Source organism: Papio anubis, chromosome 12 (genome assembly GCF_008728515.1).
Source record: "Papio anubis isolate 15944 chromosome 12, Panubis1.0, whole genome shotgun sequence".
NCBI classification, from domain to species: Eukaryota; Metazoa; Chordata; class Mammalia; order Primates; family Cercopithecidae; genus Papio; species Papio anubis.
The window spans coordinates 107,393,061-107,410,848 of NC_044987.1; the positions used below are offsets into that span (position 1 = coordinate 107,393,061).

At 37.4% G+C, this 17,788-nt stretch overlaps 2 protein-coding genes across 3 annotated transcripts in view; one reads left to right on the forward strand and one right to left on the reverse strand.

Moving 5' to 3' along the window:
* Positions 1 to 17,788, reverse strand: part of LOC101026984 (olfactory receptor 9G4) — a 209,144-nt gene that overhangs the window by 165,693 nt on the left and 25,663 nt on the right. The window lies entirely within an intron of this gene.
* On the forward strand, positions 5,451 to 6,432 carry LOC101026265 (olfactory receptor 5AK2). The gene has a single exon (XM_031653570.1). The coding sequence runs from the start codon at positions 5,487 to 5,489 to the stop codon at positions 6,414 to 6,416; it is 930 nt and encodes a 309-aa protein (XP_031509430.1). The 5' UTR covers positions 5,451 to 5,486; the 3' UTR covers positions 6,417 to 6,432.

Here is a 17,788-nt window from a genome sequence, read left to right on the forward strand (position 1 = left end):
TGTACATCAATTTGGGGAGAACTGACACCACCATATGGAGTCTTGTATCTCCTGAACACAATGTATCTATTTATGTAGATTCTTTTATCAGCATAATTGTAATTTTCATCATAAAGTCCTACAATAGTTGTGTTATATTTCTACCTAAGTATTTCATTTTTTGAACTATTATCAATGGTGTTGTGTTTATTCCAGTTTCCACAAGTTCATTGTTATGAAAATAGTGTGGATTTTTTAGAACTGTCGTGTATTCTGCAACTTTTCTGAACTCACTTATTACTTCAAGAAGTTTTTGGTAGATTCTTGGAATCTTCTACATAAACCATCACGTCATCTACAAATGGCAGTTTTATTTCTTCTTTTCTGATCTGTATCACTTTTATGCCTATATATCCTTTCCTTTGGCTAGAACTTCCCAAATTCTGTTGAATAGCACTGAAGAGAATGAGTATCCTCACCTGTTCCCAATTTTAGGAGCAAGCATTTAGTCTGTAACTATCAAGTAGGATGTTAGTTATAGGTTTTTATGTAGATGTTCTTCATCAGTTGCGGAAATTGCCCTCTATTCCTTGCTTTCAGAGATTTTTAAGATATTAAGTAGATGTTGAATTTTGTCAAATTCTTTTTGTTCATCAGTGTATACGATCCTGTGATTTTTCTCTTTAGACCTGAATATACCCAACTTGGCCATTGTGTGTAATTTCATACGCATAGCTGAGTTCTATTTGCTAAATTTTTAAAAGACTTTTGTGTCTATATTCATTAAAGATACAGAACTGGCCGGGCGCGGTGGCTCAAGCCTGTAATCCCAGCACTTTGGGAGGCCGAGACGGGCGGATCACGAGGTCAGGAGTTCGAGACTATCCTGGCTAACACGGTGAAACCCCGTCTCTACTAAAAAATACAAAAAACTAGCCGGGCGAGGTGGCGGGCACCTGTAGTCCCAGCTACTCGGGAGGCTGAGGCAGGAGAATGGCGTAAAAACCCAGGAGGCGGAGCTTGCAATGAGCTGAGATCCGGCCACTGCACTCCAGCCTGGGCGACACAGCGAGACTCCATCTCAAAAAAAAAAAAAAAAAGATACAGAACTATGGTTTTCTTTTTTGTGTGCTATTTAGTCTGCTTTTGCTAGTAGGATAATATGGGATTCTCAGAATAAGTTGGAAAATGTTCTTTTCACATCTGTTTTCTGAAAGAAATTGTATAGAATTAAGTTAATTCTTTTTTATACATTTAGTGAGTTTTCCAGTGATATTTTATAAGTTTTTAAATTATAAATTCAATTCTCTTCGTGGCTGTATGGCTATTCAAATAATCAGTTTCTTATGGGTTAGTTTATGCTTCTCATGTTTGTAGTATTCTCTTACTATCATTTTTTTCTGTCTGCAGAGTCTGTAGTGATACCTCCGTTTTTTCCTGACTTAGTAATTTGTATCTTCTCTCTTTTATCTTTGCCAGACCTTCTAGAGGTTTGTCAGTTTTGTTGATTTTCTTCAAAACCCGCTTCTTGTTTCATAGTGTTTTAAATTGTTTCTCTTTTTCCAGTTCATTGAGTTCTGTTCTTAGATCTATTATTCTACATATTTAAAAATTTTTTCTTCTTTTTCAATATTTTTCAAGTAGAAGATTCTATTGATGATTTGAGGCTTTTTCTCTTTTTTAGTGTAAGCATTTAGTGCTATGGGATGCCCACTAAACACTGCTTTAACTGCACCCCATAAATTTTAAGCATTGTATTTTCATCCAGTTCAATATTTTGTATTTCCCTTGTGACTACCTCTTTGACCCAAGGATTGTTTACAAATGCATTGTTTTGTTTCCAACTGTCTGGAGAGTTTCCTGTTACATGTCTGTTGTTTATATCTTGTTCAATCTCATTGTGGTCAGGAACACACACTGTGTGAATTCCATTCTTCTAAAATTATATGGATTATGTATAATCTATCTTGATATATATTCTACAAGTGCTGGAAAAAATATGTATTCTAGTCATGTGAGATGGACTGTTCTATAACTGTCACTGATATCCTGTTGGCTGAAGGTGTCGAGTTCTTCTATATCCTTGCTGATTTTCCATATAGTCCTACAAATTGTTGAGAAAGGAATATTAAAATCCCCAATTATAGATTGGCCTTTACCTCAATTCAATTTTTTTCAGTTTTTCCTTTATATATGTTGTAGTTTACTTGTTTAGTGCCTACACATTTAGGATTGCTATTTCTTCTTGATTAGCACTTTTGTTATTATGTAACGTTCTTCTTTGTCCTTGGTAATATTCTTTGCTGTAAAATATACTTTATCTAATATTTACATAGCCATACTTTCATTCTTTTGATTAATGTTTTCATGAGATATGTTTTCTTCCTTTTATTTCACACCTACATGTATCATTATATCTGAAGTGAGTTTCTTGTACACAGAATATGATTATGTCATTTTTCTATCCACTCTTCTATATCCTTTCTTTTAGTTGTTATTAAATGAAAGAACCATGAAACATCAGAAGGTTAAGAAAGTGGAAAGAGGCCGGGCACAGTGGCTCATGCCTGTAATCTCTGCACTTTGGGAGGCTGAGGCCGGCGGATCACTTGAGGTCAGGAGTTTGAGATCAGCCTGGCTTACATAGTGAAATGCCATCTCTACTAAAAATAGAAAAAGTAGCCGGGTGTGGTGATGGGCACCTGTAATACCAGCTACTCGGGAGGCTGAGCAGGAGAATCACTTGAACCTGGAAGGCAGAGGTTGCAGTGAGCCAAGATTACACCACTGCATCCAGCCTGGGCGACAGTGAGACTCTTTCTCAAAAAAATAAAAAGAAAAGAAAGTAGAAAGAGCAAAATACGACAGTCTTTTATTCTATCTTGAGTTTTTAAAATGATGATTGAGGGTTGAAGCAAAAATTATAACACTGTCTAAGGCAGTTCTCAGTGTATGTGGAGGAAATAGTTAAGACAATTATATTTATATTATAAGTGGGAGACAGTAAAGAAATGAAAAAGGAAGTAAGCTTTCCACACGTCACTAAAACTGGCAAAATGGACACAAGTTATGATTATACAAACATACCTCAGAGACATTGTGGGTTTCGTTCCAGACCACCTCAATTAAGTGACTCTCACAATAAAGTAAGTCACACAAATATTTTGGTTTCCCAGTGCATACAAAAGTTATGTTTATACTGCACTGCAGTCTATTAAATGTGCAATAGCATTATGTCTAAAAAAGTATATGCCTTTATATAAAAATACTTTTTGCTAAAAATGCTGACACAAGGATATTAAATGAGCACGCGCTGCTGGAAAATGCTGCTAATAGACTTGCTTAATGCAGGATTGCCACAAACCTTTAATTTTATTTTTTAAAAATGCAATATCTGTGAAGCACAATAAAACAAGCCATGCCCATATAATGCAACAGCTAGAGCAGCCACTAAAAAGGGCTATACAAAGATATCTAATAAAAACAATATGCAAAAAAAATCACTATAACTGCACCAAAATGGGATTATAAGAAAAAGTTCAAGTGGTCCACAGAAATTCAGGAAAAAGAAGAGAGAAATAAAAAACAAAAAATAGTTAAAATAATGAAATGGTAGGCAACTTTAGGGGGCATCAATGACCACATAAAACATAGTTTTCTTCATTTTTAAAACAATAAAGTTCATGAATTCCCATTATAAAAGTGAAAGTTCAGAAGTCTGTAAGTTTAGAAAATAATGTTCTTTTTTACCTAATGCCACACCCATGAATAACTATACTTGAATTTGCTGTGCACATTTTCTGGCATTTAGCCACAAATAAATAAAGAGAATGAAAGCAAGAGACATTAAGAGTGACGGAGAGTTTAGTTTTTCAAATGGTCCAAATCTACATATTTTTCTACAACATGCTTTTCTCTTTTGACTCCATAAGAGTACATATTTATCTCTCTGCCTTAGACTAGGTATTAATAAATAATATAAATCTACTGAAATGTATACAATTCTATTTCCTGATTTTGCTATTAGAAGATTTTTGTTAATTTGTTTTCAATGCAAGTTACACAATATTCTATTATATATAATATGCATGTTATTGATACTATAAACAAGTGAATGAACATAATTAACTTCTAGATGAGTTCTGTGATCCCCATTGTGCAGGGGAAGTAACTAGGGCCAAAGGAAATTATATGCTTTTTTCCATTAACTGGTGAGACAAAAATTCAAAACCAGGGTTACCTATTTCCTTTCCACTGCACAAGGTTGACTATTAATGAAGCCTGAGAAACCCAGCACTACCCATATGTTAAGCATGTTTAAAATGCTAGGGTAAACCCCCCGTGGCATGAGTTTACCTATGTAACAAACCTTCACATGTACCACCAAATATGAATGCTTAAAAAAAGCTTAGGTCGTTGGCCATTTTCTTTGTAGCATCCATTTGATTAGAAAACACCTTCAACATAGATGAAACAAACTACTTCATATTGAACCAGCCAACAATTAGCTCAATATAAACATAGAAATGTACAGATTCTGTGCGTGATTGGAAGGGGGTTACACTAGTTTCCTTAGCTCTTGAAAAGCATCCTCATATTTTCATATTATTTTATTTAAATCCAGATAATTAAAGTCAAGTTGATATGATAAATGTCATTATTCTGTCAAAATTCTAACTGAAGTAGACTTCTGGCCTATTTAAGCTTCCTCTAGTAAGTGTTTATCCAAATGAAAGAAACACTTTTTGAAAGGACTGCATTTCTTTCATTTTACAGTAAATTTACCCTAGGAAGAAACTTATACCAACTTAATATACCTCAATATTCACTAAATGTTAAATTGAAAAGAATTGTTTCTGCTTTCTTGTTCCTCCACTACAGAACAGAAAAAAAAAAAAAAAAAAAAGCAATAGAAAATGTAAGGCTCTCAGACATCCATTATATAACAGGTTTATTTTGCTTGTAAAGAATATCACCTAGATGGGAATTGCATTCTAAGGATACTAATACAAAGATACTTTGAAGACTTCAAACATATGTAAAGCGTGAACATATTTAGGGAAATTTAACTGTAATTTATTCGACTAATTTCAAGAGCTTTATCCAAAATTAAAATAGTAGGTGGCTGTGAATAATTATAGGTTTCTAAAGGGGTACAAAATTATGTTTTAATATTACTTTAGGTATGGATGCCTGTTTAATATATTGAAAAATTGTTCATCTATATTTCTAAGAACTACACACATTAGAAGTCAGTCTTCTTCTGAGACAAACTTTTTCATTTTGAAGACAAATTCATTTCCTCTTTCATCAAGTAAATCACTCTTTACTTGATGACTGTAAGTAAATTTTTATATTTGAGATGTAAATAACACTATTGTATTTGTCATGAAAATCCAAATAGAAAAAAGTGACATGAAATATAGAGCCATTTCATTGCGAGAAGTCTCAAGGATTCCCTTCTTTTCTGGGTCCTTCTTTTGGTCCTTTCTAGACTTTTGGTAGCCATGGCACGAGGAAACAGCACTGAAGTGACTGAATTCTGTCTTCTGGGATTTGGTGCCCAACAAGAGTTTTGGCATATCCTCTTCATTGTATTCCTTCTCATCTATGTGACCTCCTTAACGGGTAATACTGGAATAATCTTACTCATCAACACAGATTCCAGATTTCAAACACCCATGTACTTTTTTCTACAACATTTGGCTTTTGTTGATATCTGTTATACTTCTGCTATCACTCCCAAGCTGCTCCAAAGTTTCACGGAAGAAAAGAATTTTATATCATTTTGGGGCTGTGTGATACAATTATTGGTTTATGCAACATTTGCAACCAGTGACTGTTATCTGCTGGCTATGATGGCAGTGGACCGTTATGTTGCAATCTGTAAGCCCCTTCACTATACCATAATCATGTCCCGAAGAGTCTGCATCCATTTGGTAGCTGGTTCATACATCATGGGCTCAATAAATGCCTCTGTACATACAGGTTTTACATTTTCTCTGTCCTTCTGCAAGTCCAATAACATCAATCACTTTTTCTGTGATGGTCCCCCAATTCTTGCCCTTTCATGCTCCAGTATTGACATCAACCTCATGCTACTTGTTGTCTTTGTGGGATTTAACTTGATGTTCACTGGGCTGGTCATCATCTTTTCCTACATCTACATCATGGCCACCATCCTGAAAATGTCTTCTAGTGCAGGGAGGAAAAAATCCTTCTCCACATGTGCCTCCCACCTGACTACAGTCACCATTTTCTATGGGACACTCTCTTACATGTACTTACAGTCTCATTCTAATAATGCCCAGGAGAATATGAAAGTGGCCTCTATATTTTATGGCACTGTTATTCCCATGTTGAATCCTTTAATCTATAGCTTCAGAAATAAGGAAGTAAAAGAAGCTTTAAAATTGATAGGGAAAAAGTTCTTTTAAATTAGCCCCAGTTGTTAACATTTAGCACAACAAATCATCCCGCATAGCTGTTCTACCAAAATTTAATGTTTCTACAATAGGAAACATGTAGAAAGATGTCAAATTAATAATCAAACATCACATGTAGAGGAATTAGAAAAACAAGAGCAAATCAACCACAAAGCTAGCAGACGACAAGAAATAACTAAAATCAGAATAGAACTGAACAAAATTGAGACCCAAAAATTTATATAAAAAATTAATGAAACCAAAATTTGTTTTATTGAAAGGATAAATAAGATTGGTAGGCTGCTAGCTAGATTCACTAAGGTAAAAATAAAAAGGAAAAATCCAAATAAGCACAACCAGAAAGGACAAAGGTGACATTACAACCAATCCCACAGAAATACAAAAGATACTCAGAGAATATTATGAACACTTTTACGCAAATAGACTAGAAAATATAGAAGAAATGGATAAAATCCCAGCAACCCACAAACTCCCGATTTAATAAGGAAGAAATTGAAACCCTGAGCAGACTAGTATCAAGTTCTGAAGTGAAAACAGTACTAAAAATCTACCAACCAAAAACAAAGCGCAGACCAAATGTATCTGCAGTCAAATTCTACCAGATGTAAAAAGAAGAGCTGGTGCCAATTCTACTGAAATTATTTCAAAAAATTGAGCAGGAGGGACTCCTTTGCAATTCATTCTATGAAACCAGCATCAGGTCTCTAATACCAAAACCTGGCAAAGACACAACGAAAAAAGAAAACTACAGGCCAATATTCCTGATTAACATAGATTTAAAACCATCAGTGAACCAAATTCAACAGCACCTCAAAAGTTAATTCACCATGATCAAGTAGGTTTCATTCTTCGGATGCAAGGTTGGTTCAATACATGCAAATCATGAAATGTCATTCGCCACATAAACAGCATTTAAAACAAAAACCACACGATCTCAATAGATGCAGGAAAAGCCTTCAATAAAATGCAACATCCCTTCATTATAAAAATTCTCTACAAACTAAGCATCAAAGCAACGTACCTCAAAATAAGTGCAATCTATGACAAATTCACAGCCAATGTCATAATGAATGGGCAAAATCTGAAGGCATTCCCCCTTGAAAACTGGAACAAGACAAGGGTGCCCACTCTCACCATAGTTCAACATAGTTCTAGAAGTCCTAAGCAGAGCAATCAGTCAAGAGAAAGAAACAAAAGGCACTCAAATAGGAAAAGAAGAAGTCAAACTATCTCTCTTTGTGGACTATATGATTCTATATCTAGATAACTCTAAAGACTCTGTCAAAAGGCTCCTGGAGCTGATAAATGAATTCACTAAATTTTTAGGTTACTAAATCAATGTACAAAAATCACTAGCACTTCTAAACATCAGTAATGTTAAACTGAGAACCAAATCAAGAATACAATTCGATTAATAATAGCTACCAAAAAAATAAAATATCTAGGAATACATCTAACCAAGTAAACGAAATATCTCTACAAGGAGAGAATTACAAAACACTACTCAAAGAAATCAGAGAGGACATAAACAAATGGAAAAACAGTCCATGCTCATGGATTAGCATAATCAGTATCATTAAAAATGGCCATACTATCCCCAGTAAACCACAGATTCAGTGCTATTCCTATCAAATCACAATGCCATTTTTCACAGAATTAGAAAAACTATTCTAAAATTCATATGAAACTGGAAAAGAACCCAAATAGCCATAGCAATCCTTAGCAAAAAAACTAAGCTGGAGGCACCACATTATCTGATTTCAAGACATACTATAGGGCTACAGTAGCCAAAACAGCATGACACTAGTATAAAAACAGTAACATAGACCAGAAAAGAGAACCTAGAAAGAAAGACACACACACACACACACACACACACACACACACACACACACGGCTATCTGATCTTTACCAAAGTCAACAAAAGTAAGCAATGGAGAAAGGACTTATTCAATAAATGGTGCCAGGATAATAGGCTAGCAATATACCAAGAAAATAAAACTGAACACCTACATTTTACCATATACAAAAATTAACTCAAGATATATTAAAGAGATAAATGTGAGACCTCAAACTATAAGAATCCTAGAAGAAAACTTGGGAAACATCATTCTGAGCATCAGTCTTGGGAAATAATTTATGACTAAGTCCTCAAAAGCTATAGCAACAAAAAATTTGACAACTGGAACCTAATTAAATTAAAGACCTTCTGCATAGCAAAAGAGACTATCAACAGAGTATACAGGCAACCTACAGAATGGGAGAAAATTATCAGAAACTATGCATCCAATAAATCTAATCTCCATAATGTATAAAGAACTTAAATTACTCAGCAAGCAAAAAACAAGTAATCCCATTAAAAAGTGGGCAAACAATATGACCAGATACTTCTCAAAAGAGGACATACAAGAAGACAACAAACATATGAAAAAATGCTCAACAAGACTAATCATCAGAAAAATGCAAATCAAAATCACAATGAGATAACCATCTCGTATCAGTCAGAATGTCTACTATTAGCAAGTCAAAAAGCAATACATGCTGGCCAGAACAGGGAGAAAGGGGAATGCTTATACACTGCTGGAATGTAAATTAGTTCAGCCACTGTGGAAAGCAGTCTGGAGATTTCTGAAAGAACTAAAACAAACTATCATTTGACTGAGTAATCCCATTACTGGATAATATCTAAAGGAAAATAAATTTTTCTACAAAAAAGACACATGTGCTTGTGTGTTCATCACAGCAACATTTACAACAGCAACAACATGGAATCAGCCTAAGTGCCCATCAGCGGTGAACTGGATAAAGAAAATACGGTACCTATACATCATGGAATACCACACAGCCATAAAAATGCAAAACTCAGGTGCTTTGCAGCCACATGGCTAAAGCTAGAGGCCATTATCCTAAGCGAATTAATACCGGAACAGAAAAGCAAATACCACATGTTCTCATGTATAAGTGCAAGCTAAGTATTGAGGACACACAGACACAAAGATGGGAAAAACAGACACTGGGAAATACTAGGGCGGAAGGGAACAAGTGGGGCAAGGGTTAAAAAGACTAACTGTTGAATGCTATTGAAACGGAAGAGTTCTCTAATCCCCCCGGGTGACAGGGGTGTGGCTCACCTTTTCTGTCACCACTGCTGCTCAAACCCCTGATGGAAGGGGAAGCACACAGTCAGGTGCTGGAGCTGGGACAAGTGCTTTGGGCTCTGGCAACATGGTAGTGTCTAGGGGTGGGTGTCTGTGGCCCCAGTATTACAATGCTCTTTTAGCCTTGCCATTCGCAGACAGCTTAAATGTTAACCAGCTCAATGGACCCTCTGTCGTTTTGCAAGGGCAAAGGGCCAGTGTGACCGCCTTCTGTATCCCGAGCTCCTGTCCAGCATCCCAGAAAAATTGAGTCACACATAGGCTTGAAGGATGAATGCAGGATTGTATTGAATGGTGGAGTTGGTTCTTAGTGGGATGCATGGGGAGCTGAAAGGTGGATGGAGTGGGAAGATGTAGTAAAAATAGTTGCTAATCTATGCTGGAGTTTACTTGAATGTCACTATGCCGATCGTCATCTTCAAGGACACACGTGTCTTCCATCATCCTGAGCTTGCCCTCTGCTATGGGTCTTTTTCCACAGGTGTCTTCCACCTGACAACTGTCACCGTTGTCTTTGGAGCACTCTCTTACATGGACTTACAGCCTGAATCTACCGTGTTTCAAGAGCAAGAAAAGCCAGCATCCATATTTTGCGGCATTATGACTCTCATGTTAAACTTCCTTATCCACTGCCTATGAAATTAGGAAGTAAAAGAAGCTCTACAGTCAACAAGGAAAAAGTATTAATACACATAGAGTGAGGGTAAATTACTAACACTGAGCATCAGAAGTATCCTGTGGTGAGCGCCCTGACATATTTGCTGATAGCATATTCGTCAAAGCAAGTTGCAAGGCCAACCCGGATCTGGATCAAGGTGTTGGAGTAACAGGCTCTACTGCCTGATGGAAAGATCTGCAACACTGCATCACAATGATATGAATGTAACAAAGGAGAAACTTGGGGACCATTTTTATAACCTACCACAACATGTTCTTACTAGAGTAAATTGTTTTTTAGCTGACACCCTAATCAGAATATGAATCATCCTGCCATAGATGTAGATATGAGAAACAAACTGAATCTTTGTAAAGGCACAATAATTTACATTTGCTCATTATCTATTAATTGTCAGGAATATATAAAGTGCTCACTAAGTAGTTGTTGAATTAATGAACAAATTCAAGCCTCTTTGTTTGCCAAGAGGCTTTGGTCACTGGAAAGTCCAACAATGTGGTTTATGATGGAGGCTTCAGGACATGCCATATCAGTTTTGATTTCCAGAGAACAGGAGACAAAAGGTTTTATGCTGATCCTCCAGAAAGGCTGGGAACTAAACATCAATTACATGCGCAGTATACAATCGAGCCCTGATTAAAAAAAACCTTGAGCATCACAGGCTCAGGTGAACTTCCTGGGTTGACCCGAACCCAATATGCATGACAACTCCATGCATCAACTGCCATACACTGATATGGCGAAAGTATGATGGAAACTTTATGTTTGCACCCCTCTCAGACCTGGCCTTATGTTTCTCTTTGTTTGTTGGCTTAATTTGTATTCTTTGGCTATAATAAATCTGTAATTGTATGTATAGTCTTAAACAATTTCCTAATGTCTTAATTCACATTCTATACTAAATAACCATATGCTGAGTGACTATAAGTAAAAAAGGCCAGGCACAGTGGCTCACACCTGTAATCCCAGCACTTTGGGAGGCTGAAACGGGTGGATCACGAGGTCAGGAGATCGAGACTATCCTGGCTAATATGGTGAAATCCCATCTCTACTAAAAATACAAAAAAATCAGCCGGGCGTGGTGGCACATGCCTGTAGTCCCAGCTACTCGGGAGGCTGAGGCAGGAGAATGGCGTGAACCTGGGAGGCGGAGCTTGCAGTGAGCAGAGACTGCGCCACTGCACTCCAGCCCAGGCGACAGAGCAAGACTCTGTCTCAAATAAGAAGAAGAAAGAAGAAGGAAGAAGGAAGAAGGAAGAAGAAGAAGAAATTTATTTCTCACAGTTCTGGAGACCAGAAAAATTCTACCCCAACCCCCAAAATTAATGTCCTGCTGACATGCAAAATACATTCATTCCTTTCCAAAATGCAAAATACATTTCATTCCATGATTGGAGCCCTATCATGCTCCAATATTGACCTCAACTATTAACAGTGTTCGTGGGATTGAATTTGATGTGCACTGTGATGGTGGTCATCTTTTCCTACATATATACCCTGATTGCCTTCCTGAGGATATCTTCTGCTGCAGGGAAGAAAAAAGCCTTCTCCACATGTGCCTCCCACCTGACAGCAGTCACCATTTTCTATAGGGTTCTCTCTTACATGTATCTATGCCATGGTACTAATGAGTCTCAAGAACAAGAAAAAGTGGCCTCTGTGTTTTACTTTGTACCCTGGGAATATAGCAAGTGCTCCATTGCAATTTGTACAAACTGTAGATGTTATTATTCCCATTTACTATTATTCCCATGTTAAACCCTTGATTTACAGTCTGAGAAACCAAGATGTGATTGAAGCCATAAAACTAACAGAAAAAAAAGTATTTCTAATTTGAACCTTGATTTCTATCTCAACATGGCTCAACAAGCCAGCCAACAGTGCTCTCTTATTTCTCAATCTCAGAAAATATGACAAACGCCTATAAGACACAAATGCATTACTTAATTATATCAATAGCATTTGAAAGATAGAGAAAAACATTTCAAATGATTAAATAAACAAACTTCTAATCCATGTGTTCCTTAAAGCAAAGGCATCTAAAACAGTATCTTTGAAATTGCATCTACATATTTTGATGAGCCTTTGTTGAGATATCTGCCATCAAAAAAATTGAAGTAAATCAATGAGAAGTGCATAATCGATGTTATGTAAGGACTTCCATTAAATAGAGTATAAAGACTCAGCAGGGGATAGAGGGAATCTTTTCTTGTCTTCTCCCAAGAGGTACTTTTCTCTGTAGCCAATCTATTTGTAATTGTAAAATAAATTTTGAAAGATTATTTCTTTGGATAATATACACAGAAAAGAAGAGGAGGAAAGGAAAGACAGTGGAGTAAATCTTCATGGATATTGGGGTATTAGGGACAAATATCCATCGTTTCCCTAGTTTCCCTGACCAAAAGAAACAAGTGGGATTACTTCTTTGAAGTACAGCAAATGAAACAATCAACAAAATGAAAGGCAATATACAGAATGGAAGAAAATATTTGCAAACTGTATACCTGATAAGGAGTTTATATCCAAAGTACGTAAGGTACTCACACAACTCAATAGCAAAATAAATACGTAATAACCTGATTTTAAAATGGCCAAGTTACTTGAATAGGCATTTCTCAAAAGAAGACATACAAATGGCCAATGGGTATATAAAGAGGTGCTCAACCTCACTAATTGCCAAATAAATGAAATCAAAATCACAGTGAGATATCACCTCACTCCTGTTAAAATGGCTACTAACAAAAATAAAAAGATGTGTTGAAGTTTTGTGTGACAAAAATCCTTGCACACAGCTGATGAGACTATAAACTGGTACAGTCACTGTAAAAATCGTGCAGAGCTTCCTCAAAAAGTTAAAAATAGAACTACCATATGATTCAGCATTCCCACTTCTTGGTGTATATCCAAAGGAAATGAAATCAGTGTGTCGAATACATATCTGCACTCTCACCTGTAATGTTCATTGCAGCACTATTCTCAATAGTCAAGATATGTAAATAAATGTTGGTCAGCAGATGAATGGATACGGAAAACGTTGATATACATACACGCTGGAATATTATTGCGCCATTAAACATAAGGAAATCCTGCCATTTGCAACAGCATGGAGGAACCTGGAGAACACTGTGCTAAGTGAAATCAGCCAGATGAAGACAGACAAATACTGCACGATCTCACTCGCATGTGGAATCTCAGACCTTTCCTATGGACACACCAACTCCCCTCCTTTTGTTCCCTCTCCACGAGGAAATGTTAGGACTGTATAATTTTTCTCAAGCCTTAAAGCCATGCCGGGTACTAAGAATCTCCCATTTATTTTTCCCAGGGCAGTGACATGAAGTGTTTAAAGTATCTTCTCCCAGTCCAGAGGAGTCTAGTTGGCTGGCTGTGTCTGTGTGTGGTGGATGAGCTGCAGAAGCTCTTGCAGGCACATCTATGGGGAGACGGCAGGCAAAATGCTGGGCGCAACCATGGTCTTGTTGTGGCCGCCACAGGTAATATGTCCTGGGAGGTTTGCGAGCAGCCTTTTGGTGGATTCTGCAGGGCAGCCAGTAGAAATGATAACGCTTTATGTACTGCACCCCTGTTGCTGTGAGCCCCTGCCCCTTTCCCTGCTCCAAATTGTCCCAGGACTATTGAGTCATTATTCAGTATTCTGGGTGGGGCGAGAAAGAAAAGAACCCTTTAGGTTGGGGAAGCTCTCTCACTTTCTCCGGTGGGAGAAATCACTGGAGGTGCAGGTCTCTTTGACATTAAGCTGTGCTGCCTTGAGGGAGGCCAATGCTGGTAAAAGGAAACTGCTTTTCTTATCCTCTTTAAAGCGTCTGTGTTCAGATTTCTTTCTTCAGCAGGATGCTTAGACCTCTCTGCTGGCCTCCTGGGCTCCACAAAGGTACTCCCATCTGCAAGTGGTTGTCAATCATTGTTTCTGTGGGGGCATGAGGGCTGAAAGCTCCTGAACACCACTGTGATGGTGGTCATCTTTTCCCAAGTATATACCCTGGCTGCCATCCTGAAGATGTCTTCCACTGCAGGAAGGACACGAGGCTTCTTCATGTGAGCCTTCCACCTGAGAGCAGTCGTCATTTTCTATGGCACTCCCTCTTACATGTATATACACCATGGGACCAATGGGTCTCAAAAGCAGGGGAAAGTGTCATCTGTGTTCTATGGCATTGTGATTGATCTACAGCCTGCTCTAAAAGAAAAAGGAAAGAAGCAGTTCTAGATTGGGCCTCAGTTTCCAATTCTCTGCACTTGTAGACAACCAGACTGATAGTGCCAATTTTTTTTTAGTATACTTTAAGTTCTGGGATACATGTGCAGAACGTGCAGGTTTGTTACATAGGTACGCACAGGCCATAGTGGTTGGCTGCACCCATCAACCCATCATCCACATTATGTATTTCTTCCTCCCCTCCACCCCACAACAGGCCTCAGTGTGTGATGTTCCCCTCCCTGTGTCCATGTGTTCTCATTGTTCAACTCCCATTTATGAGTGAAAACATGTGGTGGTTGGTTTTCTGTCCCTGTGTTACTTTGCTGAGAATGACAGTTTCTAGCTTCATCCATGTCCCTGCAAAGGACATGAACTCATTCTTTTTTATGGCTGCATAGTATTCCATGGTGTATATGTGCCACATTTTCTTTATCCAGACTAGATTGCAAGACAATCCTAAGCAAAAAGAACAATGCTGAAGGCATCACACTACCTGACTTCAAACTATACTACAAGTATACCAAACTATACTACAGTAACCAAAACAGCTTGGTACTGGTACCAAAACAGATATATAGACCAATGGAACAGAACAGAGGCCTCAGAAATACCGCCATACATCTACAACCATCTGATCTTTGACAAATCTGACAAAAAAAAAAAGCAAAGGGGAAAGGATTCCCTATTTAAAAAATGGTGTTGGGAAAACTGGCTAGCCATATGCAGGAAACTGAAATTGAACCCCTTCCTTACACCTTATACAAAAATTAACTCGCAATGGATTACAGACTTACATGTAAGACCTAAAACCATAAAAACCTTAGAAGAAAACCTAGGCAATACAATTCAGGACATAGGCATGGGCAAAGACTTCATGACTAAAACACCAAAAGCAATGGCAACAAAAGCCAAATTTTACCAATGGGATCTAATTAAACTAAAGAGCTTCTATCATCAGAGTGAAAGGCAACCTACAGAATGGAAGAAAATTTTTGCAATCTATCCATCTGACAAAGGGCTAAGATCCAGAATCTACAAGTAACTTAAATTTACAAGAAAAAAAAAACAACCCCATCAAAAAGTGGGGGAAGGATATGAACAGACACTTCTCAAAAGAAGACATTTATGCAGCCAACAAACATATGATAAAAAGCTCATCATCACTGGTCATTAGAGAAACACAAATCAAAATCACAATGGATACCATCTCACGCCAGTTAGAATGGTGATCATTAAAAAGTCAGGAAACAACAGATGCTGGACAGGATGTGGAGAAATAGGAATTTCCCACCGTTGGTGGGAGGGTAAATTAGCTCAAATTCAACCACGTTGGAAGACAGTGTGGCAATTCCTCAAGGATCTAGAACCAGAAATACCATTTGACCCAGCAATCTCATTACTGGGTATATACCCAAAGGATTATAAATCAGTCTACTATAAAGACACATGCACACATATGGTTATTGTAGCACTGTTCACAAAAGCAAAGACTTGGAACCAACCCAAATGCCCATCAATGACAGACTCGATAAAGAAAATGTGGCACATATACATCATAGAATACTATGCATCCATAAAAAAGGTTGAGTTTATGTCCTTTGCAGGGACATGGATGAAGCTGGAAACCATCATTCTCAGCAAACTAACACAAGAACAGAAAACCAAAAACCGCATGTTCTCATTCATAAGTGTGAGTTGAACAATGAAAACACATAGATATAGGAAGGGGAACATCACACACCAGGGGCTGTTGGTGGGTTGGGGGTTAGGGGAGGGATAACATTAGGAGAACAACCTAATGTAGATGATGGGTTGATGGGTGCAGCAAACCACCATGGCACATGTATACCTACATAACAAACCTGTATGTTCTGCACCTGTATCCCAGAACTTAAAGTATAATTTTTTTTTAATGTTTAAAAAAAAAAGAAAAACAAGCCTTCAATTCTGAATTTCAACCCTAAAACTTGATGGAAATAAAAGTCCCAGTCCCTAAGGTCATATGTTTAAGGATCTTTATTGTAGCATCTTTTGGAAAGTGAGGACCTAGAAAGTAAACATCCCTCAACAGGGAAATAAATCTGTATTGTTGTAATCCCAAAATCTGTATCCGTTCTACCTATTGCTGCACAACAACATCCTTTGAAATGCTATAATCCAGCTGTCAACCAAGACTGTGTCCTTATCTGAAGGCACAGCTGAGGGTGGATCTGCTTCCAAGTTCCCTCATATTTTTGGCAGAATTCATGTCCTTGCAGGTGCAGAACTGAAATATCTGCCCTCTTGCTGGCTGTCAGCTGAAAGCTGCTCTCTGATCTTAGACGATGTCCACAGTTCTTTGCCACATGGCCCCCTCCACTGGCATTCTCAGAACATGGCAGGTTACTCTTCAAAATCAGGAAGTCATATACTGTTAATCAGTACATACACCATGTGAAACAACACGCCTCAGCACACCCAAATCTCATTAGTCCTTCAAGAGTTAGTCTCTCCCTGAAGTGTTCCCAAACCAGTGTTTGTTTCCTGCCAACCCTCTACTCCTGGAAGTAATTTCTCCAACTGAATATCCATAGCCCTTCAACTATATAAATAAATATTACTTATCACTATCTAAATTATTATTTACATACCAGAGCTTCCCTACCATCTCTAAGGAAGTTGACATACATTTTCTCTCTATAACCTTTTAACATCTGGTATAGAGGCTTAGACACAGTTGATATTCCATAAATATTGAATGCATGAATGATGACAAAAAGTAATAATATGGACAGCTTCCTAACTAGAAGTTAAGTGAGTGTGTAACATACATTAGTGGTCTTTAAATACCAATCTGTAGACAACAGCATTCAAATGACCTGGCAGTTTTTTAAAGTGTATATAAGTATAGCCCAACCTTGCATATGTTGATTTAGTAATATTGGATGGAACCCAATATCTATATGTATCTATATATACAGAATGTTGTTTTAAACACATGTACCACTGTATGGTAGTATAGTGAACAGGATTTAGAAGCTCTTAGACTCTGGTTCACATGCCAACTCTGCCACTCACCAGCAGTGTCTCTTTACAAGTTAAATGAGCTTTTGTGACCTCGTTTTTCTTAATACATGTTTCACGGGTGATTTAATTTGTTCATTTGCTTGTTTGTTAGGAATAGATAAGATAATGTATAGAAATCATACAGCCTCATAATGTAATATATAAAATAATGCACAGAAATTATAAACTCTCAATAAATGTTAATAGTAACGAGTATTAGAAAAGATTATTTTAACATGGGTGTGACAGTCATTACAACACCCCA

Coding starts and splice junctions, on each gene's coding strand:
- LOC101026265 (XM_031653570.1), top strand. CDS start 5,487: ATGGCACGAGGAAACAGCACTGAAGTGACTGAATTCTGTCTTCTGGGA.